General features: G+C 42.1%; 1 protein-coding gene across 1 annotated transcript in view; it reads right to left on the bottom strand.

The window, feature by feature from the left end:
* Positions 1–406: 406 nt before the first annotated feature.
* Positions 407–14,421, bottom strand: part of LOC132390869 (uncharacterized) — a 54,194-nt gene continuing 40,179 nt past the window's right edge. The window contains exons 6-7 of the mRNA XM_059963413.1: positions 7,053–7,117; positions 407–2,094 (exon numbers count right to left, since the gene is read on the bottom strand). Of these exons, the coding sequence (XP_059819396.1) occupies positions 1,967–2,094; positions 7,053–7,117 (193 nt within the window). The 3' untranslated portion in view covers positions 407–1,966. The remainder of the gene's footprint in view (positions 2,095–7,052; positions 7,118–14,421) is intronic.

Below are 14,421 nucleotides of genomic sequence, written 5' to 3'. Positions count from 1 at the left end.
AAGAAATTATATTACAGCTATATAAAATGTTGGGCTATATTTAGGGCATTGTGTGTAGCTTTGGTGGCAGTATTACAGGAAGGATGTGGAGGCTTTAGAGAGATTACAGAAGAGGTTCACCAGGATGTTGCCTGGATTAGAGAGGTTAAGCTATATGGAGAGCTTGGACAAACTTGGTCTGCTTTCTGTCAAACATTATAGGTTAAGGGTCAACCTGACAAAAGTATATAAAACAGTGAAAGGAAGTAGATAGGGTAGATAGAGTGCTTTTCAAGAGTGGAAATGTCACATATCAGAAGGCATAAGTTTAAGGTGAGAGGGGGAAAGTTTAAAGATTTACAAGGCAAAGAGTGTTGTGAGTGTTGGGTGCCTGGAAGGTGCTTCCAAGGGAAGTCATGGAAGCAAATGCAATAGCAGCATTTGAAAGGCATTTAGACAGGCTTGTAGCGGTGTGCTACACGCAGCGCTAAAATTACGACACGGAGTCGGTAACTGCAGTCGAAGGAAAAAACTTTATTCGAAAACTTCAGCCTCACTTTTAAGCCTCTGTCAACCGGCCCCCCATGGCACAGAGGCTCCAAAGCTCTGTGCTCGCAAACCCCCGTAGGCTATCTAATTGTGAGTCGGTTCGGATACGCTAGGAAATGGGTCGCCACAGGCTCATGAATAGGCAGGAGAAGGAGGATGTTATACTGTTCACCATGTGCAGGCAAATGATTAGTTTAATTTACTTCCTGGTCAGCAAAGACATTGTGGGCCAAAGGGCCTGTTCCTTACTGTATTGTTCTATTTTTGCGTGAAAGAAAATCAGATCTATCAACCATAAGGAGTGGAACCAAACTCAAGCCGCCATGCTTTCTGTTCTGTGCAGAGGATGTTAAAATGAAATATCACATCAGACAGGCTCATTGCTGGTCACCATTCCTGTTGGTCTCCCTCTTTATCATCAACGATGACTCAGTTTTCCTTCTTCTGTCAATTGTCCTGATGCTGAATGGTATTTAAAACAAGCTTTGAGGAACTTTGCAACCTGTGTCTGTCCAAGATAAAAGTGATGCTCCTTAACTGGGAAGCATATCTGTAGATATTGTTTCCTGGTGGTATATTAAAATTTTTTATAACAAAACTTTCTTCAGTGCCATCTTATGCCTATTGCATCACTACAATGTAAAACGTTTCCATGTGCTCTGAATCTAATAAGACCTTCATTTCTGCGTGGATAAGTACAGCTCAAACACCATTTGTAAATTCACAGGTGAAACCACTGTTGTTGGTAAAATCTCAGATGGCAATGAGGAGGCATACAGGAGTGAAATAGATCGGCTGGTTGGTGTCATGACACCAACCTTGTACACAACGTCAACAAGGCCAAGGAATCGATCATGAACTTCAGGAAAGGGAATTCTGGAGAAGACACACCAGTCTTCATTGCAGGGTCAGCTGTGGAAAGGGTGAGCAGCTTCAAGTTCTTTGGTGTCAATAACGCCGAGTATCTATCCTGGACCCAAACATTGAACCAATTACAGTAAGCAGAAGGTATGCTGGTGGCTCTACTTCATTACGAGTTTGAAGAGATTTGGTATGTCACCAAAGACTCTAGCAAATCTCTACAGATGTACCATGGAAAGCATTCTGACAGGCTGCATCACCACTTGTATGGAGGTTTGCAAGAGGCGACAGAGTGTTGTAGGTTCAAGCAGCTGAACCCGTGAACACCGCCAAATTTATAAAATCCAAAACAACACATTTAGCATCTATAAGATATGATAATAAATCTGATTCAGAATTCAGATTTTGACTCCATATTTTCTTTTTCTTCTCTGTTCTAGCTTCTACCTGCAAACCCCAGTATCCTACTTACTGGCTTGTTTCAGCTTGATGCTGCCTGACTGGTACATCAACTGGCATTACAAACTCTTCAAGATATATAATCCACAATACATGTTTAGATCATGTCCTCAATTATTTAATATTCACGTTTTCCATGACAGACGTTATTCTGATATATTACTGATGGAAGATCTTTTTTTGGCATTCCTTTCATTGTCTGATGTTTCCTCCACTGTGCAACTGAGATATTTTTGTAGATATTGTCTAGAAAGCAAGAAGGCAAGAGCAAAATCAATTCTTGACAATGATAGTATGCTTTATGAATAATTAGACCAATCTTCCATCCTTGGACTCACTTTACACCACACGCTATCAGAGCAGTGCTGCCAGGATAATCAAGGACAAGACCCACCCAGCCATCACACTTTTTGTCCCACCTCCCTCCGGGAGAAGGTCCAGGAGCATGAAGATTCGTACGGCCAGATTTCGGAACAGCTTTTTTCCAACAGTGATAAGACCGCTGAACAGATCCTGGCCCAGTCTGGGCCATACCTTCCAAATATCTGGATCTGATTTGCACTACCTTATTTTCCCTTTTCTATTTTCTAATTATGATTTATAATTTAATTTTTTATTATATTTACTTTGATTTGTATTTCAGGGAGCGCAAAGCGCAGAAACAAATATCACTGATGATTGTACGCTCTAGTATCAATTGTTTGGTGACAATAAAGTAAAGTATCTAAGATGAGCTTCATCCTTAAACTGCTGATACCTTAGTGTACCTTCTCCATTGATAAAATGTGTTAGTTTCTTATGGAAGGCAAGGAACACTGAATATAGAACAATACAGCACAATCCAGGCAATGTGGCCCACAATACTGTGCTGACCTATTTAAATCAACTCCATGATCAATCTAACCTTCCTTCCTACACAGCCTTTAACCCTCCATTTTTCTTACACCCATGTCATCTATTGAAGAAACTCTTAAATGTCCCCATTGTATCACCCTCTACCACCATACCTGGCAGTGCATTTCAGGTACTCTATGTACCACTCTATGCCTATAAAAAAACCTGCTTCTGACATCTCCCCTAAATTTTGTTCCAGTTTCCTTAAACAGATGTCCTCTGGTATTGGCTATTACTGCCTTAGGAACAAAGCACTGGCTGTCCCCCCTATCTATGCCTCTCATAATCTGTACACCTCTATCAAGTAGCCTCTCATCCTCCGTCACTCCAAAGAGAGAAGCCCTAGCATGCACAACCTTTCTTCATATGACGTATTCTCTAATCTAGGCAGCATCCTTCTATATCTCTTCTGCACCATCTCTAAAGCTTCCACATTCTTCCTATAATGAGAACTGAACTCCAAGTGTAGACTAACCAGAATGTTATAGAGCTGCAAAATTACTTGATGGCTCTTGAACTCAATCCCCTGAATAACGAAGACCAACACACCATATGCCTTCTCAACCACACAGTCAACACATGGCAACGTTGAGAGATCTGTGGACTTCGACGCAAGATGCTCTGTTTCTCCATGCTGCTGACAATGCTGCCATTAACCTAGTACTCTGCCTTAAGTTCACTTCATACTTTTCTGGATTGAACATCATCAATCACTGCTCTACCTCACTCTACATCCCGCTGTAACCTACCTACAGCAATCATTTACACAAGCCTTTTCCCAACTACAGATGTTAAGCGAACTGGCCTATAGTTACCTGCCTTTGGCCTACATCATTTTTTGAACAATGACATTACATTTGCCATCTTGCACAATCTGCCAGGACCTGCCCAGAGTCCAGAGAATTTTGGTAAATTATCACCAAAGCCTCTACTATAACTTCTGCCATTTCTTTCAATACCCTGCGATGCATTCCATCAAGACCAGGGGACTTGTCTATCTTCAGGTCCACAGGTTTGCACAGCATTATCTCTTTAGTAATAGCTATTGAATCGAGGTCCTCACCTCCCATCGCATCCATAACATCTCTCTTTGGCATGTTAGACATGTCCTCCACCATGAAGTCTGACACAAAACGGTCATTCAAAACCTCTGTCATTTCCTCATTACCCAATATCAGTTCTCCCTTGTCTTCATGGGACCTACATTCACTTTAGCCACCCTTTTCCACTTTATATAATTATAAAATGTTTCACTATCCATTTGTATATTTTGTGCTAGTTTATTTTCATAATCTGGTTTCCCTTTCTTTATTGCTCGCTTAGTGGTTCTTTGCTGCTTTTAAATTTTTCCCGATCTTCCAGTTTCCCACTACTCTTGATGACTTTGTATGCACAAGCTTTTAGTTTGATGCCTTCTTTTATTTCCTTAGCTATCCAAAGCTGGCTCTTCTCACCCTTACTGTCCTTGGTTTTAAATGGAATATACTTTTGCTGAGAACTGTTGAAAATTTCTTTGCAAATCTTCTACTGTTCCATAAGACCATAAGACATAGGAGTAGAATTAGGCCATCTGGCCCATCGAGTCTGCTCTGCCATTCAATCGTGGCTGATCCTTTTTTCTTCTCCTCCTCAACCCCAGTTCCTGGCCTTCTCCCTCGTAACCTTTGATGCCATGTCCAATCAAGAGCCTATCATTCTCTGCCTTAAATACACCCAATGACCTGGCCTCCACAGTTGCATGTGGCAACAAATTCCACAAATTCACCACCCTTTGGCTGAAGAAATTTCTCTGCATCTCTGTTTTGAAAGGGTGCTCCTCTATCCTGAGGCTGTGCCCTCTTGTCCTAGACTCTCCCACGATGGGAAACATCCTTTCCACATCTACTCTGTCTAGGCCTTTCAACATTTGAAAGGTTTCAATGAGATCTTCCCTCATCCTTCTGAATTCCAGTGAGTACAGACCCAGAGTCATCAAACATTCCTCGAATGATAACCCTTTCATTCCTGGAATCATCCTTGTGAACTTCCTCTGGACCCTCTCCAATGCTAGCGCATCTTTTCTAAAATGAGGGGCCCAAAACTGTTCACAATACTCAAGCTGAGGCCTCACCAGTGCCTTATAAATCCTCAGCATCACATCCTTGCTTTTGTATTCTAGACCTCTTGAAATGAATGCTAACATGGCATTTGCCTTCCTCACTGACTCAACCTGCAAGTTAACCTGTGGGGTGTTCTGCACAAGTACTCCCAAGTCCCTTTGCATCTCAGATTGTTGTATTTTCTCCCCATTTAGAAAACAGTCTGCACACTTATTTCTACAACCAAATGCATGACCATGCATTTTCCAACATCATATTTCATTTGCCACTTTCTTGCCCATTCTCCTTATCTGTCTTTGTCCTTCTGCATTCTTCCTGTTTCCTTAACACTACCTGTCCTTTCCTGAACTGTCCCACCATATGGCCTGTGTTCCTAGTCTACACTAGCCAAATACTCCTTCATCCCATTGTAGTCTCCATTGTTTCGGCATAATACACTGGTTTTAGATCAAACTATTGCACCCTCCATTTGTATGAGAAACTCATACAGTGATCACTCTTTCCAAGGTTCAGTAACATGCTGTTCAAGAAAGCCATCACGGATGCATTCTATGAAGTCCTCCTCAAGACTTGATTCACCCAATCCAGGTGCAAGTTAAAATGATAACTACTGTTCCATTCTTACAAGCCTCAGATATTTCTCTGTTTGTTGCCTGTGCCACTGTCATGTTACTATTCAGCCGATAGACAACTCCCACTAGTGATTTTTTCCCTTTACTATTTTTAATCTCTACCCAGGTGGATTCAACATTCTGCTCATTAGATCTTATATCATCTCTCACTATCACCCTGATCTCATTTTTAACTTAAAGCGCCACCCCACCTCCCTTACATTCCAGCCTATCCTTCTGTATTACCTGATATCCTTGGATATGTAATTCCCAATCCTCTCCACCCTGCAACCACGACTCTAAAAAAGCCACTAAATCATACCCCCTTGTGCTGATTTGTGCCACAAGTTCACTGACCTTGTTTCGAATACGACAGGCGTTCAAATAAAGTGCCCTTACAGTCATTGTGCTTTTAAAATATTGTAATTTTTTTACTCTTCTGAACTTGACTTTTCCTCACTCCACTCTTACTTTTCTCTTTTTTATCTTTTGCTTTTTCCTTATCCACACTTTTTTTTTGTACTTTACTTCTTCAATTTGTTGAACCCACCCCCCTACTATTTGGTTTAAATCCCTATCCACAGCCCTAGTTATGCGATTTGCTTGGATCCAGATCCCATCATGGTTCAAGTCGAGCCTGTCCCATTGGTACAGCTCCCTCCTTCCCCAATACTGGTGCCAATTTCCCATGAGTTCAAATCCCCTTCTCTCACACAAATCCTTGAGCCATGCATTTAACTCTTCTTGACCCTATTCCAATTTGCACGTGGCTCAGGTAGTAATCAAGAGATTACCACCTTTTTGGTTCTGCTGTTTAATTTAGTCCCTAGCTACTCAAATTCCCTTAGCAGAACCCTTTTCCTCATTCTACCTTTGTTGTTGATACCTACATGGACCATGACAACTGCATCTTTCCCCTCCCACTGCAAATTCTTCTACAGATTAGATAAGATGTCCGGAACCCAGGCACCAGGCAGATAACACAGTCTTCAGGACACTCAATCCTCACGAAAGAGAATTCTCTCTATTCCCCTGACTATAGAATCCCCAATTACCAATACATTTCTCTTCTCTTCCCATCTTGAATGGTTCACAGTCAGGTTAGCACCAGCAGGAGGTGATGGGTGGGCAAGGAGATAAGGTGAGAGAGGGAAAAGGGGATGGGGAATGGTGAGAGAGGTGGGGGGGGAATTCTCAACACATATTTCAACACAATTATCAGAACACAGGGTTCAACCCCAAATTCTTTCATATATGTAATTTGCTGAAAAGATTAAGTTACCATGTATTAATTGTATCTTCCCAAATATTTATCCAATTAAGATTTACTTTTTATAATTCTGAACCCTTCAAACAATAGTCCAGACAAACTGCTTCAGAGGAATTGTTAAGTTCTAATTGCAGAAGATCATCAGAAAAATATGCACTGAGATCAGTTTCTCTGCATGATTTGCCACTAGTCATCCTAGGTTCTGCTAACTGTGGACATGCATTTACTCAGACCACTGGATTTCTTTATACTACATGTGTGAAGGTTTGCAATGAGATTGCTAAATTATAAAGTATAGCCATACTCTAAGAAAGACATTTGCTTTTTTACCTGGTTTATCCTTGGTTTTCTGACAGTAGTGTCTCAACTCTGTGCTGTTAACATAAAATTGGGATCTGTAACAGATATTTAGGGCATAAATTAAACAAAATATTTTGACTGGTTATAAAAATTGATGTAATAACTTTCAAACTGTTGGCACTAAATTTTCTGTTAAATTTTAGGGGATGCTATGTCAATAAAACAGAGATGAACTATTCTATGTGCTTGCTCACTTTTTGCCATCTGCATAATTTGTTCTTTTTTGTGTGATGGGTGTTTGATGTTTTCTCTGAATGGTTTCCATCGTGTTTCTTTGTTCTGTGGTTGTCACCTCCTCATTCTTTACTCCTTCTACCTTCTTACTCTGGCATCTTCCCCCTTCCTTTCCAGTCCTGATGAAAGATCTCGGCCCAAAACATCAACTGTTTATTGATTTCCATAGATGCAGTTTAACGTGCTGAGTTCCTCCAGAATTTTGTGTATATAGCTTCTTCCCCTCTGCCATCCGATTCCTAAATGGACATTGAAGCTTTGGGCAATACCTCACTTTTTTTTAATATACAGTATTTCTGTTTTTGCACATTAAAAAAAAAATCTATTTAATATATGTAATCGATTTACTTGTTTATTTGTTATTATGTTATATTTTATTTATTATTATTATTTTTCGCTCTGCTAGATTATGTATTGTATTGAACTGCCGCTGCTAAGTTAACAAAATTCACGTCACATGCTGGTAATAATAAACCTGATTCTGATTCTGAATTGTCCCAGGTAGTTAATTTACAGTAACTGCAGCCATTTACCTAAAGTACTCTGAGGTTTTTTTTTGTGCAAACACGAAGAAATCTGCAGATGCTGGAAATTCAAACAACAACACACACAAAATGATGGTGGAACACAGCAGGCCAGGTGGCATCTATAGGGAGAAGTGCTGTCGACGTTTCGGGCCGAGACCCTTCGTCCCGAAAATTTGACAGCGCTTCTCCCTATAGATGCCACCTGGCCTGCTGTGTTCCACCAGCATTTTGTGTGTGTTGTTGTTTTTTTGTAATACTTTATTTCTTTCCTTCACTAAAACAGTTTAATACAGTTTCTAATCCCTTCTCCAGCAATTTCCCCAAATCCCTCATCTCTCCTGAACTCTTCATACTCCAGCTCAGTAAAATAAGCTGTGAGGTTGATTCTGCCTAATTAAATTCTAACTTGCCTACTGACACCAAGTTTGCTGCAGAGATACTCGTAGGGTGAGTTCAGGGGAATTGTAATAGGAACGGATTTAAGGATGATATTATACTGCAGTTGTTATCAGAATCTTACATTTTAATAAGAATAATCAAAGTGGATTCCACATTTTTTGGAAGGTTGATATAATAAAAATCTAATTTATACATACAACACAAGAGATTCAACAGACACCGGAAATCCAGAGCAACACACACAAAATGCTAGAGAAGTTCAGCTGGTCAGGCAGCATCTATAGGAGTGAATAAACAGTTGACGTTTTGGCTTTAGACCCTTCATCATGACTGGAAAGGAAGGATGAAGATACCAGAATTAGAAGTTGGGCAAGGGGAAGGAGGACATGCTGGAAGGTGATAGGTGAAGCCAGGTGGGTGGGGGAGGAGGGGATGAAGTAAGGAGCTAGGAGGTGATACGTGGAAAAGGCAAAGGGCTTGAGAAAGAACCTGATAGGAGAGGAGAGTGGACCATGGGCGAAAGGGATGGAAGAGGAGCACTGTGGGAGGTGATAGGTGAAAAGACGTAAGAGGCCAGAGTGGACAATTGAAGAAGAGGGAAGGTGGGGTGGGAAACACTACTGGAAGTTAGAGAAATTGTTGTTCATGCCACCAGGACTGACATGTCAGAATAGGAATGGGGAATCTTCACACTGTGAAACAATGTAGGGTAATCTTAAATCAATGTAATTTCTTTGGTGACTGCCTTCTGCAGTATATTTTAAATAGCTGTAAACTACTACACATAATATTTCAATGAACTGTCATTGATCTGAAATTTTAACTATTTATTCCACAGTTACAGTATTTATTGTTCTTATCTCTTAAAATCCCCAACCCTATTCACTAGTGATTTTTGTTTTTGAGTGACAGCTTAATATGAGCACACGTGTGAATTTGGTGCAAAAGTGCATCACATGGCTGTTGGCCTGCTCCAATAGTTAATAACATCACAGCTGATTTGATTGTGACCTAAACTTGGCATTCCTGACTACCTGCGGAAATCTTTCATCCCTGAATCAGGAATCTATCTATGCCTGCTTTAGAGATTTTGAAGGGCTCTGCTTCCACTGCCTTTTAGGGCAATGAGTTCCAGACTCTGAGAAAAAACAATATTGTCTCACAGGATTTATTAAATGTGTTGAGGAAAGTTTTCTTAAACAGTGCATACAAGTCCCAACAAGAGAGTATGCGATACTTTATCTGCTATTAGGGAATGAGACAGGGCAGGTGACAGAAGTTTGTGTGGAGGAACACTTTGCATCTAGTGATCACATTGCCATTAGTTTCAAAGTAAATATGCAAAAAGACAGGCCTACTCCATGGGTTAGGATTCTAAATTGGAGAGAGGTCAATTTTGATGGTATCAGAAAGGATTTATCAAGTGTGGATTAGAATAGGCTATTTTCTGGCAAAGCTGTACTTGGAAAGTTGGAGGCTTTCAGAAATGACATTTTCAGAGTACAAAGCTTGTATGTCCCTGTCAGAGTAAAAGTTAGAGATAACAGGTGTAGGAAATCTTGGTTTTCAAAACATATTGAGGCTCTGGTTAAGGAAAACGAGGAGGTGCATTTTGCAGGTATAGGCAGATAGGAACAAAAGAGGTGCTTACAGAGTGCAAGAGATACAGGACAACACTTAAGAAAGAAATCAGGAGGGCTAAAAGAAGGCATGAAATTGTCTGAGCAGACGAGGTGAAGGAGAATCCTAAGGGATTCTATAGATATGTTCAGAGCAAAAGAGTTCCAAGGATTAAAATTGATAATCTGTCAGATCAGGATGGTAATCTATGCGTGGAGTCAAAGAGATGGGGGAGACCTTTATTTACTCAGGACACAGGGTCTACAGAAAGAAGTAAGGCAAAATGGCATCAACTTCTATAGAGACGGCAAAGGAGGAGGTGTTTGCTGTCTATTATGTCTTGCAATGGAATCTGGACCAGCTGCAAAAGTGGGCTGAAAAATTGCAGATAGAATTTAATGCAGACAAGTATTTGGTGTTACAACTAGGTCTTACAGTAGGACACTGGGGAGTGCGGTAGAACAATGGGATCTGAGAATACAGGTCCATAAGTCATTGAAGGTGCTGTCACAAGTGGAGGGGAATAAACAGTTGATGTTTCAGGCTGAGACCCACTGCATAGATGCTGATCAAGTATCTGGGTTCCTCCAGTATCTTATGTGTGTTCTTCGAGCATATTGTTTGTTTTACTCAAGTCCCTTCTCACTTTTCTAAACTCTGGAAGACACAAGCAGGTCCTGTCCAACATTTCCTCACAAAGCAGCCTGATATGAGATAAGCAAAGCTCTGAATTACTTCCAACAATGTAGACCTTTCTTAAATGTGCTTTGTGAGAGGGGCAGGTTGCATCTGAACCAGACGGGACGATTATCCTGGTGGGGAGATGTGTAAGTGTTACTTGAGATGATTTAAGCTAGTCTGGCAGAGGAGTGAGACTCAAAGTGTGGCAGATGAGAGGCAAATACAGAAATTAAAGCAAGCAAGTTCAGTAGGCAGAACAGGGAGAAGCAGGAGAGAGAGAGTGAGTTCTGCCCATCCCCCACATGATTCATCTGTTGTCAGCCCCCAACCAACACATACTCCACTCTCCCCTCCTACCCCTCTTCACAGCTCCCCACCCTGCTCTCGTGACTACACCCCTCCCACACCTGAAACCACCATGGTGGGCTTCACAACTGAACAGGTGAGAAGACAGCTGAAACGTCTCCACCCCGGATGGTGTCAGCTCCAGGGTGCTCAAAGCCTGTGCCCCCCAGCTATGTGGAGTACTTCACCTGACGTCCTGCCTTGTTTCTGTAACGAAGACGCCGCGCCCTAGTGGCTCCAATGACTACAGATCGGTGGCATTGACCTCCCACATCATGAAGACCCCAGAGAGACTTGTTCTAGAGAAGCTCCACCCTATGGTTAGGCCACACTTAGACCCCCTCCAGTTCGCCTATCAGCCCCAACTAGGAGTTGAGGATGCTATCGTCTACCTGCTAAACCGTGTCTATGCCCACCTGGACAAGCCGGCGAGCACTGTAAGGGTCATGTTTTTTTACTTCTCCAGTGCGTTCAACACCATCCGCCCTGCTTTGCTGGGTGAGAAAATGACAGTGATGCAGGTGGATGCTTCCCTGGTGTCATGGATTATTGATTACATGACTGGCAGACCACAGTACATGCGCTTGCAACATTGTGTGTCAGACACAGTGGTCAGCAGCACTGGGGCTCCACAGGGGACTGTCCTGTCTCCCTTTCTCTTCACCATCTACACTTTGGACTTCAACTACAACACAGAGTCTTGCCATCTTCAGAAGTTTTCTGATGACTCTGCCATAGTTGGATGCATCAGCAAGGGAGATGAGGCTGAGTACAGGGTTACGGTGGGAAACTTTATCACGTGGTGCGAGCAGATTCATCTGCAGCTTAATGTGAAAAGGACTAAGGAGCTGGTGTGGACCTGAGGAGGGTTTCCATCCAAGGGGTCAGTGTGGACATGGTGGAGGATTACAAATACCTGGGGATTCGAATTGACGATAAACTGGACTGGTCAAAGAACACTGATGCTGTCTACAAGAAGGGGCAGAGCCGTCTCTATTTCCTGAGGAGACTGAGATCCTTTAACATCTGCCGGACGATGCTGAAGATGTTCTATGAGTCTGTGGTGGCCAGTGCTATCATGTTTGCTGTTTTGTGCTGGGACAACAGGCTGAGGGTAGTGAACACCAACAGAATCAACAAACTCATTCGTAAGGCCAGCGATGTTGTGGCGGTGGAACTGGACTCTCTGACGGTGGTGTCTGAAAAGAGGATGCTGTCCAAGTTGCATGCCATCTTGGACAATTTCTCCCATCCACTCCATAATGTACTGGTTCAGCACAGGAGTACATTCAGCCAGAGACTCATTCCACTGAGATGTAACACTGAGCGTCATAGGAAGTCATTCCTGCCTTTGGCCATCAAACTTTACAACTCCTCCCTTGGAGTGTCAGATACCCTGAGCCAATACGCTGGTCCTGTACTAATTTCCACTTGGCATGATTAACATTATTATTTAATTATTTATGGTTTTACATTGCTATATTTCTTCACTATTCTTGGTGCGACTGTAATGAAACCCAATTTCCCTCGGGATCAATGTCTGTCTGTCTGTCTATCAGACGATAGGCTAAGCTGCATTTATTACAATGTAAAGAGCTTATCAGGTAAAGCAGATGAGCTCATGGCATGGATAGGCCAAAGGGATTGTTCTTGGCAAAATTTTTCTACAGGAGTGATTTCCCATTGTCTTCTTTTGTGCAGTGTCTTTACAAGACAGGTGACCCCAGCTATTATCAATAATCTTCAGAGATTGTCAGTGGTCACATAACCAGGACATGTGTTATGCACCAGCTGCGCATACAGGTATCCTCCTCCCACGGCTTCACGTGACCATAATCGGGGTAGGGATGGTCAGCAGGTTCAATAGCTTGCCCAAGGGTGACCTGTAGGTTAGTGGAGGGGAGGAGTGCCTTACACCTCCTTTGGTAGAGATGTATCTGTACCCTGCCAACCTGATGTGATATTTTCCAAAAACATGATTAAGGGATAGGCAGGACTGGCAGCTCAATGTTGTGGCATACAGGTGCTACACACATGACAGAGGTGGAAACGACAGATAAGAGGGAGTTATGATTTCGATTAGGAAGGATATTATGGTGGCACAGAATATTCTCAGTAGGAGAATTACTGAGAATGTATGGGTAGAACTGATGAATAAGAAGAGGGTGATCATTTTGATAGGATTGTACTATAGGCACTCCAGTAGTCAACGGGAGCAAGTGTGTAAGGAAATTGGAGATAAGTATAGGATTGTAATAGGAGGTGATTTAAACTTCCCTCTTATTGAGTGGGACAGCTATAGAGCTGAAGGATTATAACAAAGAACTTAGAACATTATGGCACAGTACAGGTCCTGCAGCCCACAATATTCTGTTGGCCTCTTTGCCGAATCTAAGATCAATCTAACCCTATCAAAATGGACAATTTGATATGTTCCCTATTGTAATTAATTAGTTTTTTGTTTTGTCCACTCATTTAACTTATCTATAAGCCCATCTATAAGAATTTTCAACAATCTCTTTTTAACACTTGTACTCATTCAGTACGTATTTATTCCTGTCTATAACAGTTAATAACTTAGTGCAGGTTGGTTATGGCTAGTTGTCTGCCTGAGCAAGGATCTGGACCCACTGCAATTTGCTTACCACTGCAACAGGTCCACAGTGGACACAATTTTACTGATTCTCCACTCTGCTTTGGAGCACTAGACAACAACAAAACATACATCAGGCTGTTGTTTAACAATTACAGCTTGGTATTCAATCATATTAATCATCTAGCTTCTAAACACAGGCCTTTGTAACTTCCTCTGCAAATGGATTCTTAACTTACTCATCAGGAGACAACAACCAGTGCAGATTTGTAATAACACCTCCTCCTTGCTGTCAATCAACACTGGCGCACCTCAAGGATGTGTGGTTAGCTCACTGGTCTACTTTCTCGAAACTCATCTCTGTGGCTAACGCACAGCTCAAATGTCATTCATAAATTTGCAGGTTTCAGTGCTGTTGTTGGTATAATCTCAGATGGCAATCAGGAGGTATATAGGAGTGAGATAGGTTGAGTGGTGTCACAGCAACCACCTAGAGACACCAAGCGAACAAAGGTGAAAAGAAGGCTTCACTTCCAGATGAGCTCAATGCCTTCTAAGGAACGTTCATGAACTCCCACAGCCCCTGGTGACCCTGTGATTTCAGTCTCTGAGGCTAACAAGAGACCATCCTTCAGGAGGGAGACTTGCTACCATTGGCCACCTCAAAGGTTTCATCACTCTTTGCCTTCTCACCAATCAGCGATGTTGACAATACACTCACTTGAGTACTCGTGTCACACAGTAAGCATCGCCTGAAAGGGTCTCCGTAATGAACAGTAGATGACCATGGCAGGCAAAAGCCATGGTGTTCACAGACCTCTGATGTGCTGGCACTGTTGAAGTTGCAAGGCAGTTGTCACTTCCTTGTGGTTCATACCAAAGCAAGCATGGTAAAAAACATAGCCTGCGTTAGTTAGTTTCGTGTGCTTATGTTGGAGGC

The sequence above is a fragment of the Hypanus sabinus genome, chromosome 3, assembly GCF_030144855.1.
Source record: "Hypanus sabinus isolate sHypSab1 chromosome 3, sHypSab1.hap1, whole genome shotgun sequence".
NCBI classification, from domain to species: Eukaryota; Metazoa; Chordata; class Chondrichthyes; order Myliobatiformes; family Dasyatidae; genus Hypanus; species Hypanus sabinus.
The sequence above is the reverse complement of the archived record's forward strand: the minus strand, read 5'-3'. Positions and strand labels throughout refer to the sequence as shown.